The sequence below is a fragment of the Leishmania infantum genome, chromosome 4 (assembly GCF_000002875.2).
Source record: "Leishmania infantum JPCM5 genome chromosome 4".
In the NCBI taxonomy this organism is placed as follows: Eukaryota; Euglenozoa; class Kinetoplastea; order Trypanosomatida; family Trypanosomatidae; genus Leishmania; species Leishmania infantum.
The window spans coordinates 439,014-463,578 of NC_009389.2; the positions used below are offsets into that span (position 1 = coordinate 439,014).

A 24,565-nucleotide genomic window follows, 5' to 3' on the forward strand; every position below is an offset into this window, starting at 1 on the left:
GGTTCGCCAAAAGCGGAGATAACGGCTCTTTCACACACGCTCAAGCACGTCGCACTTCCGCGCCAAAGTCGCTCCTCTACCCCCGCCCCGCTTTACACGCGTGGTGGGCAGCGCACAGCCGGGGAAGTGGCAAGGAAGAGATGGAGGAGACTGGCCAAGCACATTCATGTGCGACTGTCATTGCGAGCGTTCAAGGGATAGGATGAGGGGGGAGGAGAGCTCAGGCTTCCAGACGACCCGAAAAGAGCGACGCTATCATCAAGAGCATAGGCAGTCATGATGTCAGTCACCGTTTTGCTTCCCTTCCCTGTCCACTTCCTCTCTCACGAGCACTGCAGCTCGAGTCACACCGATATGTGCGTCCTTACATGAAGAGATCCTGCTCTAGCTGCTGCATACGCTTAGCAATACTAGCCATGAGTCTGCTCTGCTGTCGATCCACGAAGACATTACCGGTCGACACACGTGGGGCCGGCGTAAAAGGCGCGCCCGGGGCAGGGACGTAAGGCGTGGCTGTGGCTGCTGGACGCACCTTCGCTGGCCTCGAAGTCGCTCGGTACATGGCATAGCGCTCCTCATGCTTGTGATGACAGCGTCCCGGCGCCTGTGCCGGCGATGAAAAGCGTCGCTCCGCAGCGTGAGGCTTGCGCGCCGGCGAGCGCACCGGCACACTGCGCAGAGGAGAAGCTGCTGCTCTCCTGTGTGACGGCGCAGCGCTCGCGTTGCGCCGGGTCTCGTACCGGCCACCAGTCTCCACGAACAAACTGCCCAGATCACGCAGCTGAGTGGCCACTCGCGGTGCATTCACGCTGGAAGGCATGGCTCGTGGCGGGTCAAGGGTGGTGCACTCCACTGTTTCACAGACGTGCAGGCTCGGCACCTCACCTCCGGCAGCCCGCTCAGCATGAAAACTTGCACTGGGCGGAAACGCCCCCTTCGGCGTCGCGGAGCGAAGCACTGTCGGCTCATCGATGGGGACAGAGGAAACTGAGGTGAACATGGAGGAGGCGCGCGGTGTTGCGTATGAGACGACCGGCGCAGTGAGCACTGAAGCTGTGGGCGCTGGCGCCCGCTCCGGCTGCGGCGGTTTCGCTGTCTGAGGCATGGAGCTAGAGAGCGTCACCACTCCGAGTGGGTTGCTCGACGGCAAGTGCTGGTTCAAGTTCCGTGAGAGCAGCGCCTCCATTGCCGACCCCGCTGACGTCCCGGCCTGCGCTGTGAAGTGCAACGAGGATGGCGGAACCGCGGCCGTCCTCGATGTGAATGCTGCGAGCGGCGCGGCAGGTGGAGCTTCTGCCGGTGAGCCCTCGACTGTATCGGCCACGGAAAACTGCGACACCCACACACTCGAGGAACTCTTTGCGTCAGTGGCGCCCTTTTCCTCGACCCTCTGCGGCAGTTCCGCCAGCTGTCGCTCGATTGCAGCAGTGCGATGGCGCATCGCTGATATCAGGGCGATCCCCTCCGCCGTCAGTGCCTCGGCTGTCTTGTTCCGCTCGTATCGCTCGATGACTTCACGCGTCTCTTTGACGGCCCTGTCCATGGCTTCGGCCGACGCGCTGCTTGCCGTGAGCTCCGCGTTGAGTCGCTGTAGGTCGGACAAAATCTCGTTCATTCCTTCGCGCCCGCGCGCCGAGATAGCGGGTGGTAGCACAGGAGCGGCGGCTGCAGCCGTGGATGCAGCCGAGCCGCCCGTCGCCGCCCATGGCACGCCAGCGCTCTCCCTCAGTTGCGGCTGCGTCTGGGTCGCACCGGTGGCAGTCACCCCTGACGGCGCCGCTTGAGAGGTTGCGGAAGCCGCGGCGGGCGCTGGCGGCGCCTCGCCACCAGCACGAGCGGCGGCCAGCTGCAACTCCAGGAGGTGGTGGTTGAGGGTGAGAAGCTCATTGCGTTGTTTGATGGAGTTCTGCACGAGCTGCGCCTGCTCCACCGGGCTCAGTCCCTGGTGCTGCTGGAAAGCCGCTGTGGCGCTGCGGATGCTCTCCTCGACCCGTCGATAGAAGCCATCTTTTTCAGCCCTGCATTTCTCCATAATAGCTTCAGCTTTCCGGAGGAACTCTTCTTGCTGCTGGATCAGCCGCGCTATCCCAGCCGTGTCGACAGCAACTGCCGCTGCGGGGACCGTGGAGGGGCGGTCCGCCGTCGGTGGTGCTGCAGACGGAACAGAAGCAGCCGTCATGGCGTGTAAACGTGTGCTTCCAGTCTGCCGAGCCAACAGGTTGTCAGTGTAGCGGCGGAAGTCGCTCATTTGCGCAGGGCTCAGCACGCTGGGGGCGCTTATAGAAAGAGCCGTTGGCGCCGGCAGTGGAGGCACGGTGGCCGGAGCGGGGGGTGCAGATGTGGTAGCGGCTGGTGTCGCAACACCGAAAGAGGGAAAGGCGATCGCTTCAGCGGCTCGAACGGGCACGGGTGCGCTCGTGGCGGTAGCCTGCAAGGTGGCAGCATCCACTGCTGGTGGAGCAACGCCGGCGGGTGGGCGCGGCACTTGCGGATATGCATGCCCCACCTCGACAAACCGCACCGGCTGCGCCGCCTCTGCTGCACATGAAACTCGTGTGTCACGATGCTCGAGCTGCGCTGCCGCAGGCTGCGAGGGGAGACGCACGAGCGGTTGAGGAGCTGGAAACACACTCGTCGCAGGCAGTGGCGGCACATTCAGCAAGGCGCCCGCGCTGGCGACGACGCCGGGGCGACTGGTGGTCAACAGTGGCACCGTGTCCTGTCCATCAACGTAGCGGACGCGGTCGCCGTCTAATGTGTACAGCCGTACTCGCGACGCCTGCTGTCCCTTTGACGCGAAGGGAAAGGTCAACAGGGAGAACGGGGTCACCTTGAGCGCCGGCGCCGCCAGTGAAGTTCGCGCGGACTGCGCGCGGAGCGTCGGCGGTTCCTCTGGGGGCTGCAGGCGAGCCGAAAAGCTCAGTAGAGTTGGCCGCGCCACAGCGGCTGTCGGCCCTTTCGCGGTGACCAGCGGCGACCGCGCATACGGTGCAGTTGTTTTCTTCGCTGTCCCGCTCCACTGCACGCGTACTGGCGTGGTATCGCCGGCAGCCTCGCCTCGCCTCCCGGCCGAGCGGCCGCGGTAGTCAACGCGCATCGGTCGGCTGCAGCAGCGGCATCTCTTTCTTGCTCTGTGTTGCGCTTGCGAGCGGGCAGCGGCATACCGGTGCTTGCAGAGGTGCAACTCCGAGTCACTCCAGCTGCTACCGACACTCTCCGCTGCCGCGTGGCTGTCGCCTCTTGTGTAGCAACGGCGGTGAAATGATTCGAGCGTGGAGACCGGGTCGACATAGTTGCTGGTCGATGTGGTGTACGTCGTGGCCGAGTCGGAGCTCTCGCCGTTGTCGTCGGCGGTGGCGGGAGACGTGGAGTTCGCGGTGGCACACTCCATCTTCACGTCCAACGCGCGAGGACGACTTGGTGTCGTCTCTAGCGTGTCCCACCACGCCACGCTGGCTGGAGAGTACAGACCACTCCGCGCCGGAGTCGCCGGAGCCGGCGTCGCCGCCACCGAAGCAGAAGCAGCAGCAGGAGCAGCAGGAGTACCCGCGTTGGCGACGCTGCTGGCTTGCTCCGTTGGCATCGCCTCACTTGTGTCGGTGCACACCGCAGCCCCGGGCTCGGCGCTTAAAGAGGGGAGCGGTGCAGATGTCGCTGCGCCCACAGCGGGTGCAACAGCGACTTGTGCATCCTCCTGATGTGGTTTTGCGGCAACATTTTCGGGGATCGCGGTGGCTTCGCACGGGGCCTCCTCATGCTGCTGGGCACGATCCACGCGCTGCTGCACACCGAGACACGCGCCGTCGCTTTCCGCCGGTGTCGCGTCTATCACTGCGTGCATCCGCACAGGAGGGCGCAATCGGTAGAGATGTGCATAGAGGGGAAGCGCGAGCTCCTCGGACAGCGCTGGCGGCTGGTCCCCACCTTGTCCCGTCGTCGCCACCTCAGATGCCGCAAGCTGGACTCGAGCTAGGGCTGCCGCACAAGCACGATCAAGAGCACTGGGTATACGCTCCAGCGTCCACAGTGCGTCGGCCCAGGTGGCAGAAAAAAGGTGACGTCGCTCTGGCAGCGAATGCAAACGACTCCAGCTGGGGATCGACGCGTCGCGCTGGTGGGAAAAGATGAAGAAAGCTGTACTCGTCGATGGCGCCAGGCTAAGGCCTTCCGTTGCGGCCGATGCACCGCGGTGCTCTACCTGGGCTGCGAGAGCGCCAACTGCAGACTCCGCCGCTGCGGCAGCCCTCTGCATATCCCCCTCTTCCACTGTCGTCGTGGAAGACGCGCCACGGCTCTGCAGGGTGTCCAGTAGGATGTAGAAGTCGCGCTTAAGCGCCGCGCTGCTGCTTTGGTGCACATTTGACAGCTGCATCAGGCGCACTAGATACGGTGCCCAAGTTGGCTTGATGGCAGCTGCACGCTTCACAAATGACATAAACTTCCACTGGAACCACTCGAGCGGCAACGGGCCGCCCGCTATCAGGTAGAGAGTCTCTAGCACACCCTGGCAGTCCCTCACAGCGGCATCGCTCGCCGTCCAACTAGCCGATTCAGCGCTTGCTGCCACGCTTGTATCTTCCTCGGCCGCCATCGAGTACTGCACGAGGCACAAAATGCGGAAGCACAGCACGAGCGTGCGTGATACCATCGTCCCCTCTGTCGAAGCAGACGCCGCACTAGCGGCAGACGCCAATGACATGCTGGCGGAGATGCGGTAGCTCTCGGCCACATCACGCACACGGTAAGGAGACAGGGAGTCGATCTGGGCCCACAAGGCAGATGTCTGCGCCAGCGCCGCTTGCAGACGAGTCCGGCCCACGTCCGTCGCCTGCCAGTTGGCGCCCCTTTCGGCTTCACTATTCTTCGTCAAGACGCAGGCCGCCACTGCCGAGGCGTAATTCTGGATAGCGGCCAGAAGCAGCTCTGTCTGGTGGAAGAGGATGGTTACCAGCGCGGTGGTGCAAAACTCCTCGGAGAGGGTGCGCGAGAGACGCCGAAAAAAGGCGGCATCTACGCCGCGCTGCGCTGCACACAACATGTGGCAGAGAGTCGCTGTGAGGGTGAAGCTGTCGCTGCCGCCCTTGCGCAGCAGACTAGCAACCCATTCGGTGGTCGGCTGCGTCAGCGTGGCGACGCACCCCTCGAACCAAGTTCGATTGCTGGAAAGCGGCGTCAAAGCATCCACAGCGTGGCGCAGCACGGGAGAAAACAGCTGCAGGAAGGCGTTCAGGCAATGCTGCCGCCCCCCAATACCGAGCGTGAGAAGTGCTACATCTGGCCGAAATGACGCGTCAGCGGAGGAGACAGAGAGGAGATCGCCTGCCAAGCCCAGCGCTGTTTCGAACCCCTTCTGGGTCGCGAAAGTGTGCGGCTGGACCGCGACACACACGCCATCCTGCGGTCGTTGAAGAGACACACGCAGCCCGCGCGCCTCGTCAGCGATTGCAAACACAGTGAGGTCTAGACAGCTCGCCAAGAGCACGCATCCCATGCAGTGCACGCAGTCTGCCACGCCGGCCTGAGAAGCCACAACGCCGGCACCGTTCGAGAGGGTGTCGGTGTTCACCATGCGCCGCACAACCTCCTCGGCTAAGGTCACCGGCGCCACGCCTGCCGCCAACCCATCGAGGACGTAGATCGCCTCTGCGGGAAAGATCACCGTCGATGCGGCGATCACGTCTTGCGCCTCCGTCGACACCATAGCTCGGACACCATCACCCACGAGCGCCGCCTCGCTGGGAGAGGCAAAGCTGCCCTGCCGGTACGTGTCGGCCAGCTGCAGAAAGAACGCGTCGGTGTACCGCAGTTGGTTGTCTCTACCACGCTTCCCGAGGGCTTTTTGAAGAAGGGAAGTGAGCGCCCAGAGATAGCTCCACTCCGGCTCCAGGATCGGCTCGGCCATCTGCAGCAGCTGCTCGTACACGCGCTGGATCAGCATCACCTCCTGTTGCGAGGTACCCACGTAGCGCAGGTGTGGCAGGATATGGCGAAAGACCACATCTGGTAGGTCGTGGCGGTTAGCGCGCACAGAGAGCTGCTGCAACGACTGCAAACACAGACGCAGTGCGGCAGCTCCAACTTCAGCTTCTCCCACCATGCCGCAGCCAGCTGTCTCGCCGGTGCCCTCCACCGCCAGGTCGGGTGGTGCCGGCACCGCCTCACTAAAAGCAGCGGATGTCACGCGCAAGAAGAGCCCGACAGTTCCGTTCGTGCAGAGAACCTCTGTTTCGTTGTTCACAGGTATGAGCCGCGCTGGCAGTGTTATCGCTGTCTTCATTTTCTTGGACGACTTTTTCACCAGTGGCACGGGGAGCGTCAACATGGAGCAGTCCACGCCGTCGATGCTGAGCGACACCGACACTACCTGCCCGAAGTGCTCACAGCAGTACACCCTCATGTCGTCGCACAACACCAGCGAGACCCGGGCACCTCGAGGTCGGTGCGGGTTCGGAATCAAGAGCGTGCATGCGCTTATTGGTCGATGCAACCCCGCCACCGTGGCGCAGCTCGTCATCAGCTCCGACCCGAACAGAGAGTGACGCATGTGCAGGAAACAGCTGGACTGCTCCCCCAGCACAACGACAGTGTACACCGCTGTCGCCTCATCCACGTGGGTAAGGCACGGCTGCGGCATCACCCGGACGTCGCCACTGACGCGCTCGACACATTGACTCTGAAAGACCCGCACCGCCGCAACCCCGGAGCCGCGCGTAGGCAGAATGACCTCACGGACTGTGACACACAGGAGAGGTGGCGTGGCGGCCGCCACCTGCGCCGACAAGTTGGCACTGCTTGCAGAGACGCGATCGAACGTCGAGAGAGCCAAGGGAAGGGAAGGGGCGACAACGGCGGAGGTGTGATCGACAGGCGCGTCTATGTCGCAGTGCACAAACCGCACATCGCGGCCGCCTTCTGGTACGTGGATGCACGGCATGGAGCCGACTGCGGCTTCCATCCTCCACTTGCGCCACGTGTTTTTTGCCAAGTGCGCGACCACCGCGTACACATCGCCGCGCTGGTTGACAAAAACAGCTGCCAGGACGTGCCCCTCGAGGGTCTGGCGAAGTACCGCCTGCCGCACCGTCACTAGCTGTCCTTCCTTATTGGTTGTCTTTTTGCTCTCTCCATCGTGCAATACGTCCGCCATCAAGCGAAACAGCTCCTTTTTGTAGAGGGTAGGCTTGCTACTCAACTTCTGCGGGTTGCGCGAATCGTGCGCGATGAGCGCAAATCCCAGCCGTTTGCCTCTGTGGTGAGTGAAGAAGACGCCAGAGTGCGTGGCGGTCGTGCAGACGTAGAGGACTTTGTGCAAGCCTTTTCCACTCTTCTTGAAGTTTCTGGACCCCTTCCATCCCAGCCACACAACGAGATCCTGCTCAGGTTGCTTGACGCACTTCAGCGCGATCGGGGCAGCTACAACCACGCCCCTAGTCGAGGACTTCTGCTTTGGCACCTCTGTGAGAGAGATGGCGCCGACCACATCCATGAAGCCGGCCTTTCCTGGGCGCCACCACACGGCGCTGTAGGAGCTCAAGCAAATCGCGTTCATGTCTCAGCGGAGACACACAACAAGGGAGACACTCAGCTCTGAACACAACCGCTAGACCAAAGGGGAGGGAGGCACAGACAGAGCCTCCAGATCTGCAGAAGGAGGAAGAGCAAGGAGGGGGGATCCTGCCGGCGGCAAGAGACCAGTGAAGCAGACGCTGCGTAACGGGAGGAAAGCCTTTGAGGCCCAACGCACAACCAGGAGGCGAGAAGAAACAGAGAAGAGCAGCAGCAACAGCAGCAGCGACGCGAAAAGCAACAACAAAAAGAAATGCTCCCCCCTACCAGCAAGGCGTGCGTGGCAGAGGAAGAGAGGGGGAGGGCGGAGATGAGGTCAACGGTTTCTATGGCAATTCGAATGTATGCTTTATGAATCTCCGATGGTCACCTGCCAGCAAGCCTGCTCGTCGCTGACACAGCAAGAGCGGAAAGGAGGGGGGGGGGCAGTCGCGAGGATGACCACTATGTGATAATGTGCCTGTATGTATAGGTGTGTGGGGATATATGTACGTGCTTCGGTGAACGCGGCCGTCTGTGCGCCTGTGTGTGTGTGTGTGTGTGTGTGTGTGTGTGTGTGTGTGTCTGTATGTGTATGTGTATGTGTATGGGTCGACTCAGAGACAGCAGAAGGCACAACGAAAAAAAGAAGGGGGAGGAAGAGGCCGTGACTTGCTCCCTGCGACGCACCTCCCGCGCTCTTCCCCAGCCTCTCACGTGACCGTTGTTGCTTTGTGTACGCGAAAAAGCAACGGAAGGTGCCACGGCCTCTGCAGATGCTGAACACGTCCCGCTCTGCCTACGTGAGCACAAGATAGATCGAAAAAGATGGGAGGGGTAGCGTTCTGCGCAGTGCACCGATGGTTGAGCACCCGCACCTACCCTGGGCAGCACGAAGACAGGGGAAGGAAAGGCAAAGATAGGAGGAGGAGCAGCGCGGGCAGTGCATCGCATGCAGAGCAGAACAAAATGTGTAAGAGAGACTCTCGCCAATCACTCGCTCGAGACAAAGCGGGGCCAGCGCACAGAGAGAGAGAGACGCCCACTCCTCCATTGAACGGCATCCACCGCATGGGAAGGGGTGGCGACACATCAGTCCATCGTAGCGACAAAAGCTGGACGGCAACGGAGCCCAGTACCATTTTTTCTTCGGTTCGAGGTGTCGATTATCTTTTCTTTCCACAGTACACTGCTAGGCGCAGCCAATGCCACCACGTCCGTTTTGTGAGCACCGCGCAGCTGCACAAACTGCCATGCGGATTAAGACCCGGAATCAAGTCTCCTGCGGCACCAAGGACGGTGTCCCGCTCGACAGCGGCCGAGTCACACTTGCGCACCCTCCACCAGCCACTGCGCAACGTCTTCAGGCGTCATCCGGGGGCAGAGCACGAGCTTGAGCCGCATCTTTAGCAGTGTTGATCCAACGTTCTTGGGTGGAATACCGTAAACCTTCTGCAGGTCCTTTCCATTGATGGGCAGCCTCAGCTGGAAGGCATCCAACAACACGGGGTGCTCGGCGACCCGCGCCCACGCCGCGGAGAAGTCGCTCGTAGCCTGCTGTAGTCTGCCGCCTGACAGTAGGGGCGCTGATTCCTCGATTAGCATGTAGACTAGCAGAACAACTTGGAGGGCATGACGAAAGACGTGCTTGTCGCTCAGGATGTTCAAGGCACCAAACACCTTTCTCACCGTTTCGGGACGAAGCGTCTCGGCGACGAGCTCATCCATCCTCATGGACTGCGCGTGAAGATGGTTGTACGCGTCGATCAAGCGTCGCACACAGTCGCAGCTCGCCAACGGAAGCTTCAGCCCATTCATGCAGACATTGCGCACCGTCTCCTCAACACTCTCCGTCGCACCACGAAAGAAAGGAATGACGAGAAAGAAGAGAGCCACCTCCACTCGCTGTCCCTCGGACAACTCGGCCGCCACGCCGACATTGGCGAGGCACGGCAAGCCGACAGCACTCAGTCGCATCACTGTCTCCAGCCTCTTAGATCCATCCGGATAAAGATCTACCAACCTCTCCACTCGCTCAATCTCATTTGACAACTGCTTCTTGCCGGGCACCTGCCGCATCACCACACTGACAAGTAAGACGTGCTGCAGAATGTGCATGTCATGCAGCAGTGCGATGCACCGCTCCGGGTGAGCGGCCGCCATCATCTTCACAAACTCCTTCCCGACACGCTCCCGAGACACCTTCTGCTGAAGCACTTGAAGCAGGGCATCATCCATGCAGCTGGTGATCGACTCATCCAGCGAAAAGTTGAGCGCGCCTAGCTGGCCAACAAAACGCACGCCGCGCAGCAGGCGAAGCGGGTCGTCCATGAAGGTCGTCCGCGGCTCCAGCGGGCACCGAATGATGCGCAGACGCAGGTCCTCCAAGCCGGTGGTGTAGTCCTCCACCATGCCGGTGTGCAAGTTGTAGAAGAGAGCGTTGATGGTGAAGTCTCGGCGCTGCGCATCCTCCACGGGAGCCGCCGGGCGCACTTGAGGAATGCGCGACTCATTTGTGTACACGTCCGTGCGAAGAGCACAGAACTCTACCGGGATTTCGTGAACACGTACCGTGGCAGTTTCAATGTGCTTGGAGAGGGCCGGGTTGGACCGAATGACGCTCACTGTGTGGCCCCGGCCGCCGTGAGCCAGCTGGTACTCGGATACGCGGTGGGCGAAGGCTTCACCTGTCACGAGCTTCGTGCCTGCGTGGGTCTCGATGGCAATGTCAATGTCGTTCGAGTGCAAGCCGAGCAACATGTCCCGCACCCACCCACCCGCTACACGCAGCGTTGCCTTGAGCTTGTTTTCTGCAGCCACGCTGAGCAGGAAGTCAAACACGCTCTGATGTGCTGGGGGGATGGCGGCCTCCAGCCGCACTACTCTCGGCAACATCCACCTCGGCGAAAGAGGTGTGCGTGGTGGGAAGGGGAAGAGACTGTGTGTATGTGTGTGTGTGAGAGAGAGCAAGAGCCTCACCGCCTCGTCGATGATAAACCTGACCGCTGTACTGTGGCCAGAATCCACGCTGCGAGGAATGAAAGGGAAGAGAGGAAGACGAAGGAACGCCACCAGGTCGAGAGGAATACACCGAGTATCACGTATGTGCGTGCGGGGAAGGGGAGAGATGAGGAGGAGGGGGCACGCCCACTTGACAGTGAGGAGGCGCAAAGTGGCGGGCAAGGCCTCGTGGCAGCCAAAGGGCTTGGTACGATATCATGCCTTCAGCGGCTTACCATTGCCCTCAGCCATGGAAATCAGAACGAAGAGCGGAAAAGTGGCGGCGAGGCATTCAGCAATTACATTCCCCTGGCTCTCAACTACTTTCATTGACCAGCTCTCCTCCCCACCGCCTTTCACCCTCCAATCGACCCCCTTGTACCCATCGCGAGTGTGTCTCGATGGCAGTAGTGAGAGGAAGAGGGAGAGAGAAGCGCCGATCGAGCGAGAAACTAATAAAGAGGGTACAACGTAGAGGCATGCGCAGTAGCCATGCAGCCGTTGTTTGTTTTTTGATTCGGGTAGCGCTACTTCATGTCGTTTTTGTTGTTTGTTTCGAGGCCTGTGTGTCTATCTCTAAGAGGCAGAGGAGCAGCTGACGTACATCGAAGAGTAAACTCTAGTTTCTCCGTCCTTTTTTTTCTCGCGCAGCAAGCGCGGTAAGGAAGATTGTGTGGGAAAAGCCCACGTGGTGCCACTTGGCGTGCAACAGGGAGAGTTCGAAAGACGCGCCTCTCAGCTCACGAGGATGGAAGCACGGAGTTGCTTCTGCCTCGTGCTGCGCTTTGAGGCGAGCATGTCAAGCAGCTTGACTCTCCAATGCACCGGTATTTTAGTGTTTTCGAAAACGACCACTTGAAGTTGGCGGTGGTGCTCGATAAGTCGGAAGAGAGCCACAGCCGCACCTTCGCTGATAAAGTTGTCAGAGAGTTCAATGAACTCGAGGTTCGGCAGGTTGGCTGCACTGGCGCACAACAGCTCTACTCCGCGATTGCGCAAGCCGTTTTCGGAGAGGATGAGGGCGCGAACGTTGGGCATTTTTTCGATAGTGGCAAGGATAGGCACGATGCCCTTGTCCCCCACATAATTTCGGCTAAGGTCAACCGTGTCCTCGGCATAATCGACGCCGCATCTGTCATGCAGGAAGCTTGCAAAGGCGCTATTGGGCCGCAGCCCCATCTCCGCACACGATCGTATGTACATTTCTTGAAGGGACAGTGAGCGCATCTTGGTGCGGTTGGCAGCAGGCTTGCGCACACTCTTGCCACCAGGAGGCTTGGTGGGGCGTTTCGGCGGCATCGTCTGAGAAGGTCGTCGAGGCTGCACAACGAAACCGGAGCACAGGAGGAAGCACACACCAGCACACACACTTTCCAGCTCCACAACAAATTGAAAAAGGGAGTAGTCGCAGGCAGCTGCGGTAGAGAAGGGGGGAGAGCAGTCGCGCTTGGATCTATCCTACAATATGTGCAAGCAGGAGACAGTATTAGGAAAGAGAGCGAAGGAAGGAGAGTGCGGTGCCGCGCACGAGACACGAAAGATGCTTCACACATGAAGGAACATACTGAAGAAAGAAGCTGGACCAAGAGCACATCCATCACTCTGGTCTCACTGCTCCGTCTGTTTGTGTGTGTGTGGGGGGGGAGGGGAGGGGGTTTGTAGCTCAATACATTTGAGGTACGCCTGTGGTGTACAAGGCCTTGAAGATGGTTCACATGGCAGCCCAAGGGGGGCCATCCACGAAGCCAACGAAAAACAAAGAGGGGGAAAAGGGAAGCAGCACCTCTTTCCTATTTTTTTTACCTCACTTCCCTCATAGGGCACCTTCTTCGTCAGTGGGTGTGGGAATCGTTAGAGTACTACGTTACGCAAGCCCGAGACTGACAAAAAAAAAAACAGCAACAACAGTACACAGCTTTTAGGTAAGAGAAGACCGCAGGCAAAGGAGAACAAAACACCGATGGTGCACATGCCTACACCTCGTCCCCCGAAGAAAGCCAATACCAGTACGTGTTGGGGGCGATCGGCTCCGCGACAGACACGCGTACTTCCTGCCCCACTACACTAAAACGATCGCTATCACGCACAGTAAAAAGAAGAGAGGCCAGCGAACGAAAAAGACCAGCGACGCGGAGCCGAAACAGAAAGGAATTTTGCCGTCAACGCTGCTTCTGCTTTCCCTGCTCGTCGCTCGCAGAATGCTTCCATGTGCCTGTGCAGCAGAGAAGCCCCGCACGCACCACACTGCTTCCCACTTGCAAGGAGGCTCAGAAGTTCCACCACTTCGTGGGGCACGTCCCTTTGGTGATGGTGCCGTCTGCCGTAATTGTGGTCAGAACACGACGCTGCCCCGACACAAAGGAAAAAAGCGCCAGCACGCAGCCTACTCCGCAAAACCCGATAAGTCCGTATATGTGCTGGAGAGCGTTGTTGCGAGTGCGGTCACCGCGACTGAAGGTGGTCTCTTCGTGACCCATCGGCTCCTTGATGAGCTGATGGCCTAGACGTCGAGCGCAACGCCGGAACATTTGCTTGATGAAGCAGCACGCGGGAAGGGGCGAGGCTAACGAAGGAGAAAGAGACAAAAGGAGCCCGTGGTGATGCTCTTTGACAAATGTGGGAGGTGTGTGATGCGTCTCACCTCTAGGCGGATAGTAGAAGTCCTTGTGTAACCGGAAGAGGAGATAAGCACATGTGAGTCTTTGCGGGAACGAGCAAAGGGGGGGGGAACGTCTGCAGCTGAGGGTGACGGGAAAGAGATGATGGGGCGAAGGAGAGGAGTACAAACGAGAAGAGTTTCAGGAGGATGAGGAGATCGGCGCTGAATGCGGAAAAAAAGACGCTATTCAACCCTTCTCGCAAGCACAAGCCGATGAGGCATCCTCCTACCTACAGTAAGCTGTACGAGTGCAGTCGCAGATAGCCACACCGGACGGCGCGATCAAGATTGGCCAGACACTCTAGCATGTAGTCTATCTGCACCGCCGTCAGCCCAGCTGACACACGCCCACAGACGAAGACGCGTCCGCCTCAGCAGCGTGAAAGAAAAGAAGATCATCTTCAAACGTTCTGCATTTTGAAAAGGGGCCATGCTCACATCCTCGAAGCCAGTTACGTGTACGTCACATATATTTCTTTTCGTTGCCACTTCCAGAGTTCCATGTGGGGCATATAATATCGGTGATCATGAGGGCGCTGCATGTACAAAGGTTCACTGGGCAGATACATGATAGTGCCCTGGCTGGAGAGAGAGGGGCATGAGGAGGCGCACAGAGAAGAGAGAACAAGGTGAAAAGTGGCCCGTGATGATGTAGAGAAACAAAAAGGTGAAATACACGCACGCAGTGAAAAAAAAAAAGAGGAAGGGAGCACCGGAGAAAAACAGCAGCATGTTTATAGTCGTCGAGAATGGAAAGTGAGAGAGGAGCACAAAAGGGAAGAGAGAAGAAAGGCCTTGGTTTGCCGTTACCTTTGTCTTCAAAAGTGTTTGATGTTCGTGTGCATGGCTGCTACACTTCGTTCGGTTTTACCTGCAAACTTTACGGTCTGTCCCAATTCTGCTTCCCTGCATCTCTTCCTTTCTCGTAAGAAGGAGAGGCTCTTCGTTGCGTTCGGTTTGATACGAAAGACCCCGCGTACGAGAGAGAAACTATACAAGATGCGGCAGATGCAGCTGTCACTTGATCCATGCGCTCGGTTCTCCTGGCATTCGTAGAAGCACCCTTCAAGGGGGACCAGCGCAAGAAAAAAAAACAGAGAAGAGGAAGAAGAAGAGGACCTAGACAAGTATCTTCTCACATGCACACACACCGAAAAGGAGGAGGGAGTACCCCTGAGGCTCTCATCCATTATTCATAAAATGTGGCAGAAAAGAAGCACACATGTATACAAACAGCCTGAACCACACTCGCTTGCGCACACACAGCACGATGCAGCATGAAAAGAGGGGAAAAACGACGAGAACGAGCGAGCAACGGGGATGACAAGTTTGCTGCTGTTCCTTTTGTCACCGGTGGAGCCACCTTCAATTCGCCAGCCCCGCCCCCACTAACCCTGCGAAGCGCGCTTGGTAAAGGCTTCGTGCGCGCTGTGCGCAGCGTGAGTGCACGTGGATACACATGTGTAAATACGCGTTGCAACCTCCACAGGCATCTCCTTCTACGCCCGCACGCACACTTTCAAGCGAAAAAATGTGACACCTGGCACGGAAGATATGCAATGTGAACAGAAAAACAAGAAGCACAGGGCGACTCACTGGAGTGCGAGTGTGAGTGTGTATACACGTCTGCATCGCTGAACAGCAAGAAAAACAGACAAATAGAGACACGCATACAGAAACATACAGAGAACAGATAAGAATAGAGAGAAGCTGCTCAGGTATAATTCATGCCGTCGCTTCTCTTCGTCCCAAATTTGCAGGGAAGAAACACGGAGGTGGTTGCCAACGCATCCCTTGTTCGGTACGAGTGCGAGATCATTGTGCGCCGTGGAGGAGCTGAGACGATTCACCTTTTCTTTTTTCTTCTTCCGCCAAAAGCTTGAGTTCTGTGACACCTGACAAGTATTCTGCCCCCCCCCTGGAAGGTCGCTGCAACGTAAAGAACCCCAGCGCGAAGAAAATGAGCACACATCCGTTTCTGGCGCTCAAAGGGTGCAGAAGGCGAGGGAGAGGCCCACGAAAGAGACAACTAACAAAGCGGAGAAACAGAGAAAGGAGACGAGGGAGAAACGACGACGACATGACCAGTCCCGTTAGTACAGCAACTGGTGTAAAGAAGTAAAACACGGGCACACATCAAGAGACGGAAGAGTGAGACACATACACGCACCAAAAAACAGGCTGAAGAAAAACGTGTTCACACGCACACACACAATGCACAACAACATGTGGGAGGGGGAGAAGAAGTCCTTCCTCATCGGTCATGGCCACAGCAAAAGAGAAGAAAAAGTGTCAACCACACAAGGCGCATCGCTCTCTCTTCTCTGGGCGGTGGAAAGATGGAGGGACAGGTAGGGGTAGGGTATGTCAGCCGAAGGCAGTCCGTGACAAAAAAAGATCTCGATTCGTTTCGTAAGATTATAGAGGCTTGGAGAAGGGCAGATCTGCGCGGCTCTGTCACATTGAGAGGTGCAAGAGTATGAACGAAATGAGAGACAAGAAAAACAGGGGGAAGGCCTGTACATTCGCACTTATATATGGATGTGCGACGATGAATAGGTAAACAAAGGGAGGGGCTGGGGCATAGGTTTCCAAAGAAAAAAGGGATCATTTTCATTCAAGGCGGGTGGGCCGTGGTGTGAACTACGCCACATCAATCAAAACGAAAAAGACCACAGAGATGGAGGCAGTATTATCTTGGATATGTCTATACTACGACCAACCGCTACGCTCAGCAGACACACACATGGGAGTGTCGAATGGCGCAGCAGCTAAGGCCCACGTCGTAAGTGGTGCACTGTGATAAGGGTTACAGGTGAATGCGCGGCCTGGTGAAAATACAATTGTATGATAGGGGCCACAGGACAGGTAAACCACAAAAACGAGACTCAGTAACGCGCGACAACAGAGCGAAGAAAGTCAGGGAGGAGGGTCTTTTATTGTTGGGTATAATGAAGACGATGAAAGCACACACGTACAAATAGCAAAGTAACGACCAGGAGGGCAAACGACGGAGGTTGAGGGGCGGGGGAGAAGACAAACACACGAAGGCAATACAAAAGCGGGTGTGCGAGGAACAAAAGGAAAAAGAGGGAAAGGAAAGGAAAAGTAGCACACATAGGAAGGAAGGATAGTCACGAAGAAAGCACGCACACACACATAAATGGGCTGGCGCCAGCCTTTTACGTTTTTTAACTTTGAAATGTACCAAATGAGAAAGAAAGCAGAACGACATCGCACCCAAAAAGGGGGACAGAGAGAGAGTAGGGAGTGAAAAAGATTTGTGCGTGCGCGCGGGGGGGGGGTATCGAAAGGAGAGCCAAGAAACGAGACAGGCGGGGAGATAAGAGACAAAGGCAACGACGGACGTCACCACGTACCTGTGTTTACATGTGGTCGGTGGCGGCAATATTATGCGCCATGGCCACCGATGCTGAAGATGTTCTCCGGCGGGTTGCTGCTGCCAAAGCCAGAGAACATACCCTTGCCATCCGCACCACTGAGCATATTTGGCTGGTTTGCAGCGTTGGCGTTTGCAGGAGCGATCTCGTCGCGCGGCGAAAGCGACTGACGAGCCGGCTTGCTAGCTGGCACGTTCCAATCAAAGACGTAGTCCATCGTTTCGCGGGGGCTCATGGAGTCTAAAACGGACTGGAGAAGGGCGTGGCACATGTCGTACTGCGGGGTCTCCGCAAACTCCATGTTTCGGGAGTAGAAGAGAAGGTGCTCAAAAACCTGAGGGCACTTGGCGCAAATCTGGCTATAGCTCAAATCAGCCTTGATCTGACCGATCTTGCGCTCCTTGGCCGACAGGTCCTTGATGTTGAGGCCCGACCACGGCAGGCGACCACGATACATGTAAATCATGATGTACACTAGCTGCTCCAGGTCGTCACGGCGGCTCTGCGAGTATCCCTGATGCGTCCGCAGCGAAGCGAAGCGCGAGGTACCCAGGAAGTACCGACCAGTGAACATGTCACGGTGCTTGCCATCGGAGCCGATGAATTTGGAGCTTAGACCAAAGTCAATCATGAAGATGCGATTCGAGAATGAGCCTTTGCCCACAAGGAAGTTGTCTGTCTTCAGGTCACGGTGCACGTAGCCCACAGAGTGGATGTACTCGAGACGCGACAGGATCTGGCCCGCCAGCATGACAGTTGTCTTGAGAGAAAAGCGGCCCAACCTCTCGTGGAAGTCCTCGAGCGATGCGCCGTGCATGGACATGATCAGCATGCGGTAGTCGCCCTCCTGTCCAAAGTACTTCAGTGTCGCAATGCCGGAAATGCCATCCTTCGTGGGGGTCTTCTGAATATCCTGCATCACGCGCGCCTCGTGGAAGAGAAACGAGTTGCGGCCGTTATTCTTTTCCATCTTCACTGCCACCATCTCGTTGTTGGACGTCTGAACGGCCGCGTAGACTTCGCCGAATCCACCCTTGCCGAGCAGCTTCGTGAGGAAAAAGCGTCCTTGAAAGATGGACTTGATGGCGGGTGCCACCTCGGAAGATGTCTCTGGCATCGTGATCCACAAAGCGCCTCTTCTCGTTTTATATCAGCTACACGAGTGTATGAAGGCGAGAACAAAGGCGCAAAAGAAGAGAGAAGAAAGCGAGGGAGAGAGGGGGGGGGGAGAGAGCTCGGCGAACGCGAGGATTTCTGGGATTGCTCTGCTGGTGAGCCAATTATGGAATATAGGGGACAGAGATTGGAACGGGCCTCGGCGCAAGTTAGATGACGACGCTCTTTGTGCTTGCTGCCGTACTCCGCGGTGCCGCGTGGGTAGGTACTGCCACAGCAACGGAGTGCAGAGGTGCGTATGTAGAGATACGAGCGAAGTAATGGCGGGTAAAGGACTTGATTTCCCTTTCCTTTAATATCTGCCAAAGGGTGTAGTGGGTACGGGAGAGGTGATGATGGCACAGCAGAGATTGCACACGCCAAAACAAAAAGGGAGAGCGCAATGATAGAAGCGGGATGAGACGTCGATACAGGAAACACGCCACCCTACAAGGGAAAACATGAAAGAGTAGGGCTGTAGAGGCGGCACATAAGAAGAAGGCAACAGCATCTCCGCTCGTGAAACATCCGCGGATGCCACCGCGTACCTGTTCACACCCTTCACGTCTCGTTTACAGCAACGCCGCGGCGCTCGCCTAGCGGGATGCGAACGAAACCCACGGCCAACACATCTCCTAACCTACACGCTGTTCAACAGAGTACCATGAAAGCTCATTCACCCCCTGCACCTTGTCCCCAGCTGCAACGGGGGCCGACGCACCGCGTAGAAGCCCGCACCAACCTATTGTGAACCACTTGCTCAGCTTGCTTGCTTTGGATCGAGTATTTCGTGCCTTCCTGGGCACGGATGTGTGCGTCTATTTGTGTATGCGTGTAGAGTCTCTCATCGGTTCATCTCGCATGACGTTCAGAAGAGAAACACGTGAAAGACGCTAAAAAAAAAAAGCAACGAAGCCGAAGCAACGACAAAAACACCCGGTACGTCGCGGCACACTCTACAGCTGGCGCAGCTTCTCCAGCTGCTCCATCGCGGCGGGCCAATACGATATGGGCAGCCGCCTCTCCAACTTGAAGTAGTTGCTTTGGTTCAGCGACATTGCTCGAAGCCCTTTGCACAATTTCTCCTTCTCCACCGCCGGCGTCGTGCTCGTTGTCTCGGAGGAGCGCGCCGTCGCCGGCGGGGAGTCGTCGTCGTCCGCCATGTCCGCCCACGACTTGCCCTGCAGCTTCACCATGAGTGCAAAGCGGGGATCTGTCTCCATCTTATGCGCCACTAGCTGCTTATGATGCTCCTGGGCGTACATTTTTGCCTTCTTGGTCAACGGATCGTACTCCTGGGAGATGAACTGCTGCAGCTCCGCCAGGGACATCTCCTCTCGGACAATCATTGAGTTTCGGTTATTTTGAAGAATCGCGGAGAGGATTGTCGGAAACAAAATATGCCGCGCATTGGAGAAGTAGGTGATAGGCAGCACGTTCAGCATCGTTCCCAGGAGTGGCTTCTTCTTACCCCACCCCATCATGTCTTGGAGCGGTGCGTCGTCGAAGCAAAGGTAACCGACGAGGAGGATGCACTCGTGCAGGGTCGCGCGCAGGTGGTAGTGCTTGCCGCCTAACTTCTGCGAATCGCCCGGATCGGAGCCGCTGCTGCAAGGGAAGGCTGGGAAAGTGTTCAACGTGATGCCGAACTGCAGCGCCTCTGTGAAGGAGCTTTTGATGCCCTTTCCGGTCGCCCCCTCGGCGTCCTCCGAGGCCGGAATTGTCTCCAGCTCCTCGAGGTGACCGTGGATAAACATGAAAAATCCGTTGAGAATGTGAAACAGCTCCGTGCGAGTGATGAGTGCTGGCAGCGAGTCAGCAGAGGGGGTGCGCTTCATTTCGCCCTTCCTCACTTGCATCGCCTCCATGGCGGCCCCCGCGTCGGTCGAACCGTCGTGCAGCAGCTCTTGGAACTTGGTCAGCTGCCAGCGCGCGAGTGTGTTGAGGGTGCGAAACAGGCAAAACAGTATAGTCACCCGTTCGCATGACAGGCTCGCATCATTCTCCCGCAGCGGCGATCCGTTCGGCGTGAGCATGTTCTGCAGCAGCGTAAAGAGGGACGTTGTGATTTGTTGAAACCAGTTCCGCTTTACCTCTCCTTTTCGACGGGTTACCACGCTCAGTTCCGTGTGAATAATGCACAGGGCGGTGTAGGCAAGTTGCAACTCACCCTCCTCCGTGCACGTTTGAAGTACTGCGATGCAGACGCGGTCAACACCGACAACCTCCATCTCGTTGAGTAGCTGGTCCCGCACCGGCGCCAACTTTGCTGCTCCCTGTGCTTCCGCGCTGATACGCTCAAGACACGTGCCCAGCGCTTCCATTGTGCAGCGGAGAGCCTCGGCGTTCTGCTGAAGGAGCAGCGCGTGAGCCTCATCACGCAGGCACGTCAACAGCAACACCGTGCAGCCACTCTTGATGAAGTACACCACGTTCTCTCTTCCCTCCTTCTCATCCACGAACCACGACAGCAAGATGTCGGTTGTCTGCCTCATGACCCCAAAGTCGCGCGCTTTCCGCGCCTCCACGAGGACCTTGACCAGTGTCTCGAACGCGTTGAAGTAGCGCACGAATTCGTAGTCCACATTCCCGAGAGTTGCAGCGGTGATTTCACTCAAGGGATGCCTGCACTGCACCACTGACGGCGTCGCCACGGCTGAAGCGAGACGGCTGAAAACGACGCGCAGCCTGCTGCGATTCAAATCTTTGGTGGAGTGCGCCGACATCTTTTGGTACGTGTCCGCAAATACCTTGCCGTGGTGCGCAGCTGTGGTAGACAAACGCGAAAAGCGCGACGCTTGCTGCTCCACCTCTTGCTCTGACAGGGGCGGCATCATCTCCTCCAACGTTGGCCGAGCCGCCAGCTCCCTGTCCCGACGTTCCTTCGCCTCGCGTAGCTTTTGCTCCTGCCGCTCCAGTTTCTGCTGCCGCCTCTCCCGCTGCTCCTCCAACAGCTGCGCGCTCTGCTGAAACTTTTCCTCCGTCTTGCGACTCTTCGCCTCCGCCTCTGCGGTGGTGTCGACGTGGTGTTGCTGCACCTTCTTCTCCCACTCTCGTGCCTTCTGCTGCTTCACCTCCTGATCCACTTTCTTCTGCTCGTCGACGCGGCGAAGATTGTCAACACGGTGCTGTTCGCGCTGCTGCTGCTTCTCCTGTCGCTCCTGGCTTAAGTTTCGGCGACGCTCAGCGGCGGCTCGCACTGCCTCCTGCCGCTCCTGTGCCTGCTTTTGCAGTTTCTCTCGCATCTGCTCCTGGTTATGCTCCACATCGCTCATTTTCTTGTCCAATAAAAGCGCCTTGTTCTGCTGCTGCAGCTCCTTCGTGAGTAGCACCTCCTCCACACGGGAGTGGGCGCGCTGGGCCTTCTCGCGAGTCTGTCGCCGCGCCTCCTCCGCACGGCGCACTCCGTTGTCCATCCGATCTTGCGTCTCCATGCGCTGCTTTGTTTCAGCCTCCTCGCGCCGCGCTTTGGCGCGCAGGCTTCGGGCATCGGCCACCTCCGACTTCTGCTTCATCTCCTGCAGAATATCGAATCGGCGCTCCTCTGCCTGTCTCTGACGCTCCTCCGCGCGCAACGCGGACGCGTACCGAGCAGCCTCCACGTCGCCCCTTGTCTGCACATCTGCCCGCACAGGAGAGTGCTTGGGAGACGGAAGCTTCTGCTTGAGGAGCGCCGCTTTGTAGTTTTGGGGACTCTGGCTCACCGTGGTGGCGGAGGTACGCACAGCTTCGCCTAACGCGTCGTCAGCCTCCCTGTTCGAAGGCGTCGCCAGCGTGTTCACTAAAGAGTTGACCTGGTTGCGCATGGAGAGATTCATTCTGCGCGCTTCAATGCGCCGCTCCACCTTGACGGTCTTCAGCGCCTTCAGGCAGTCCTCCGTTACGGCGATAAATTCATCTATGTCATGTAAATGGGCATGGTTTTCCAAGTTATACAAAACTTCGTACATGACGGACTTGAGCTTGCCAATAAGCAAGAAACTCGAAATCGCGTTGCCCTCGCTGCTATTTAGTGCACTGCTGTTGACCGCCGCGAAGTTGCCCTGCTTGGGTGTGCGAGGGTCGGGGTAATCGGCATCGCCATTGCCAAGGGTATTCGGCACCGCGCCCTCTGGCACAGCACTTCGACCGTTTTCGGACATCAGCACGAGGTGTGAAAAGCAAAAGCAAGCAAACACAGGAGAGAAAAGAAGAGAAAGCCTGATGGAACACACTGACTCATGCGGTATCACCTCAAACCTTACTCGGGTGCAGAAAAACGAAAACAAATCCAATTGTCTTTACTGTGAATAAGGGCTTTGTGTGTGAGTGTGGGTGGGTGGGTGTGCTCATGTCTCACGTAATGGCCGGAAGGAGAAAGAAAAAGGGTAAAAGCCGAAAAAAATACATAACGAGTGGCACCAATTCATAGAGAGTCTTTTCCTCGCACATCCAAAGCGACACTGGCGCTGCATGCATGCTAATGAGAGCCAACCGAACTCTTGTATGGAGAGGGGAATATCGCGGCAGGGCCGCGCTCATGCCCACGTATCACGCGGCGTGCGATTGATGCCGATCGTCAACGACACCACCCGACATCCCTGTAGCACTCGTAGAGTCGCGACTGACATCGTGGCGGCACGCGAGGAGCCCGCGCACTACGTGCATTGCCAGTGAAACTTGAAAAGATACTTGAAGAGAAGATCGGCGTCAGCCTACTCCGCGGCATAAAAAAACACGTAACGACGTGTCGACCTTTTTCTTCTTCCCTTGCCTTGAGGCTCTACATGAGGGTAATGTGTGTAGGATGTCCGTCGCCGCTACATGCGAGCTCGCAATCTGCCTCGTCGGGATACCACGCTTTCCTGCGCAGAATGCTGCTTGGCGTCAGCATCCGTACGTGGCAGGGAGGCTAGAAGCCGCGCAAGATGGCAAGAGCAAAGAGAGCACGTCAGAGAAGAGCAGGTGCTCCGTACATCTGAACCGTTTGTGGGGGCTGGAGGAGTAGACACACGGGACGCACTTTTACCCCAATGGGGAAAAACCGGAGAAAAATAAAAACAACCTCAAAGCGAGACCAGACAGGGAAAACCGGGCGGATGAAGACAATCAGAGTTCTTTGGAAAATAGATATGAAAAACAAAACAAAACGATGATTGAAAGTAGAACAACGCACCATCTAACCAAAAATAAACACAAGAACCAGGCAGTACAGAAGACAAAACCCAAGTGCTGCGAAAGCTACCGCGCGCACGCTAGCTCCACTCTGCCCACTTCCGCTAGCGTCTTCCGGTCGCACAAAGTCCTCTGCACTACAGCTGCCCAGTCGGGTGAGGACCCTCAGAAGCACTTGTTGTGCACAATGCTTGGGCCAGACTCGTCGTACTCGCTCTTCTTCACCCACATTGTCTGGAACGTCGTCAGCGATGACAAAATCGAGCCACCGATCCAGACGCTGTATTTTCGCTCTGGCGGCGCAACCACCTTCGGCTTTATCGACGACGGCGCCAGGTTCGAGATCTCTTTTGCCAGGCGCTCCGGAAGGTTGAGGAACATGGTCGACCCGCCGGACAGCACGATGTTCCCGTACAGCTCGCGGCGCACATCAATGTCGCACTTGTTGATGGACTGGTAGACCATCTCCGGGAAGCCAGGCGCCTCGTCGAGGCCAATCAGCGACGGCTTGAACAGCACCTCCGGGCAGCGGAAGCGCTGATTGCCCACCATCATGACATTGCCGTCCGGCAGCTCAAACGCCTCCTCGTTCGCCGACTTGGCGCTGTTCGTCATCTCCTCCTCAAAGTCGAGCGCTACGTAGCACAGCTGCTCCTTCACGTTGCGCACAATCTCTTTCTCCGCGGTCGTCGTGAACGTCATACCCGTCTCCATCATGATCTTCATCAGGTACTCCGTCAGGTCGCGGCCAGCCATGTCCACACGCCGCACCGCGTGCGGCAGCGAGTAGCCCTCGTAGATCGGCACGGTGTGCGTCACGCCGTCGCCCGCGTCCAGCACAATACCGGTAGTGCGGCCAGAGGAATACAGGGACAGCACAGCCTGAATACCAATGTACAGCGACGGCACATTGAATGTCTCGAACATGATCTGCGTCATCTTCTCACGGTTCTGCTTTGGGTTCATCGGCGCCTCCGTCAACAGCACGTTGTGCTGCTCGGGGTTCACGCGCAGCTCGTTGTAGAAGGTATGGTGCCAGATCTTCTCCATGTCATCCCAGTTCGTCACGATGCCGTGCTCGATCGGGTACTTCAGCGACAGCACGCCGCGCTTAGACTGCGCCTCGTCGCCAACATAAACCGTCTTGTTCGCGCTTCCCATCATGGCCTGCATGTTCTTCGGGCGGCCCACAATGGACGGAAAGACGTGGCGCGGAGCATCATCGCCAGAGAAGCCGGCCTTCACCATGCCGGAGCCGTTATCGCAGACGATGGAGCTCTGCTCGTTGTCAGCCATTTTTTTTTGTTGAGAAAAATAACTGGGAATAAGCTGTTTTAAATGAAGAGTGTACAGGCAAGCTATCTAGAAAACTGCCATGCAAGTGCGAGAGAGAGCAAAGCAGGAGAAGCATCGAGAGGGTGAATGCTTTATAGAAAAGAACCCCGCACTGGAAGGCGAGCATGGTATTAGCATCACGCAGATGCACGACGAAAGCATTGGAGGATGAGGTGCCGAGATCTACGCAGTTAGCCAAAAACCATATTGAAACACTTCCGCCGAACGCACCACTCAACTACACGGCTGATGCTTTATTCCGTTTCCATTTCTGACAAAATCCCTCACCACAAACGACATTTCGAACACCCGCAAC

General features: G+C 57.4%; 6 protein-coding genes across 6 annotated transcripts; all 6 read right to left on the reverse strand.

Moving 5' to 3' along the window:
• Positions 1 to 364: 364 nt before the first annotated feature.
• LINJ_04_1200 (conserved hypothetical protein) lies at positions 365 to 7,549 on the reverse strand (the record flags this gene model as incomplete). The annotated part of the gene is made up of 1 exon (XM_001462921.1): positions 365 to 7,549. One exon carries the CDS (start codon positions 7,547 to 7,549, stop codon positions 365 to 367), a length of 7,185 nt encoding a protein of 2,394 aa, XP_001462958.1.
• A 1,319-nt stretch (positions 7,550 to 8,868) lies between these two features.
• On the reverse strand, positions 8,869 to 10,440 carry LINJ_04_1210 (putative tRNA nucleotidyltransferase; the record flags this gene model as incomplete). The annotated part of the gene is made up of 1 exon (XM_001462922.1): positions 8,869 to 10,440. One exon carries the CDS (start codon positions 10,438 to 10,440, stop codon positions 8,869 to 8,871), a length of 1,572 nt encoding a protein of 523 aa, XP_001462959.1.
• An 840-nt stretch (positions 10,441 to 11,280) lies between these two features.
• LINJ_04_1220 (conserved hypothetical protein) lies at positions 11,281 to 11,844 on the reverse strand (the record flags this gene model as incomplete). The annotated part of the gene is made up of 1 exon (XM_001462923.1): positions 11,281 to 11,844. The coding sequence occupies one exon, from the start codon at positions 11,842 to 11,844 to the stop codon at positions 11,281 to 11,283; it is 564 nt and encodes a 187-aa protein (XP_001462960.1).
• Positions 11,845 to 16,615: 4,771 nt separating this feature from the next.
• LINJ_04_1230 (putative casein kinase I) lies at positions 16,616 to 17,722 on the reverse strand (the record flags this gene model as incomplete). The annotated part of the gene is made up of 1 exon (XM_001462924.1): positions 16,616 to 17,722. One exon carries the CDS (start codon positions 17,720 to 17,722, stop codon positions 16,616 to 16,618), a length of 1,107 nt encoding a protein of 368 aa, XP_001462961.1.
• A 994-nt stretch (positions 17,723 to 18,716) lies between these two features.
• Positions 18,717 to 21,902, reverse strand: LINJ_04_1240 (conserved hypothetical protein; the record flags this gene model as incomplete). Its single annotated transcript, XM_001462925.1, has 1 exon — positions 18,717 to 21,902. One exon carries the CDS (start codon positions 21,900 to 21,902, stop codon positions 18,717 to 18,719), a length of 3,186 nt encoding a protein of 1,061 aa, XP_001462962.1.
• Positions 21,903 to 23,079: 1,177 nt separating this feature from the next.
• On the reverse strand, positions 23,080 to 24,210 carry ACT (actin; the record flags this gene model as incomplete). The annotated part of the gene is made up of 1 exon (XM_001462926.1): positions 23,080 to 24,210. The coding sequence occupies one exon, from the start codon at positions 24,208 to 24,210 to the stop codon at positions 23,080 to 23,082; it is 1,131 nt and encodes a 376-aa protein (XP_001462963.1).
• Between the last annotated feature and the right edge of the window lie 355 nt (positions 24,211 to 24,565).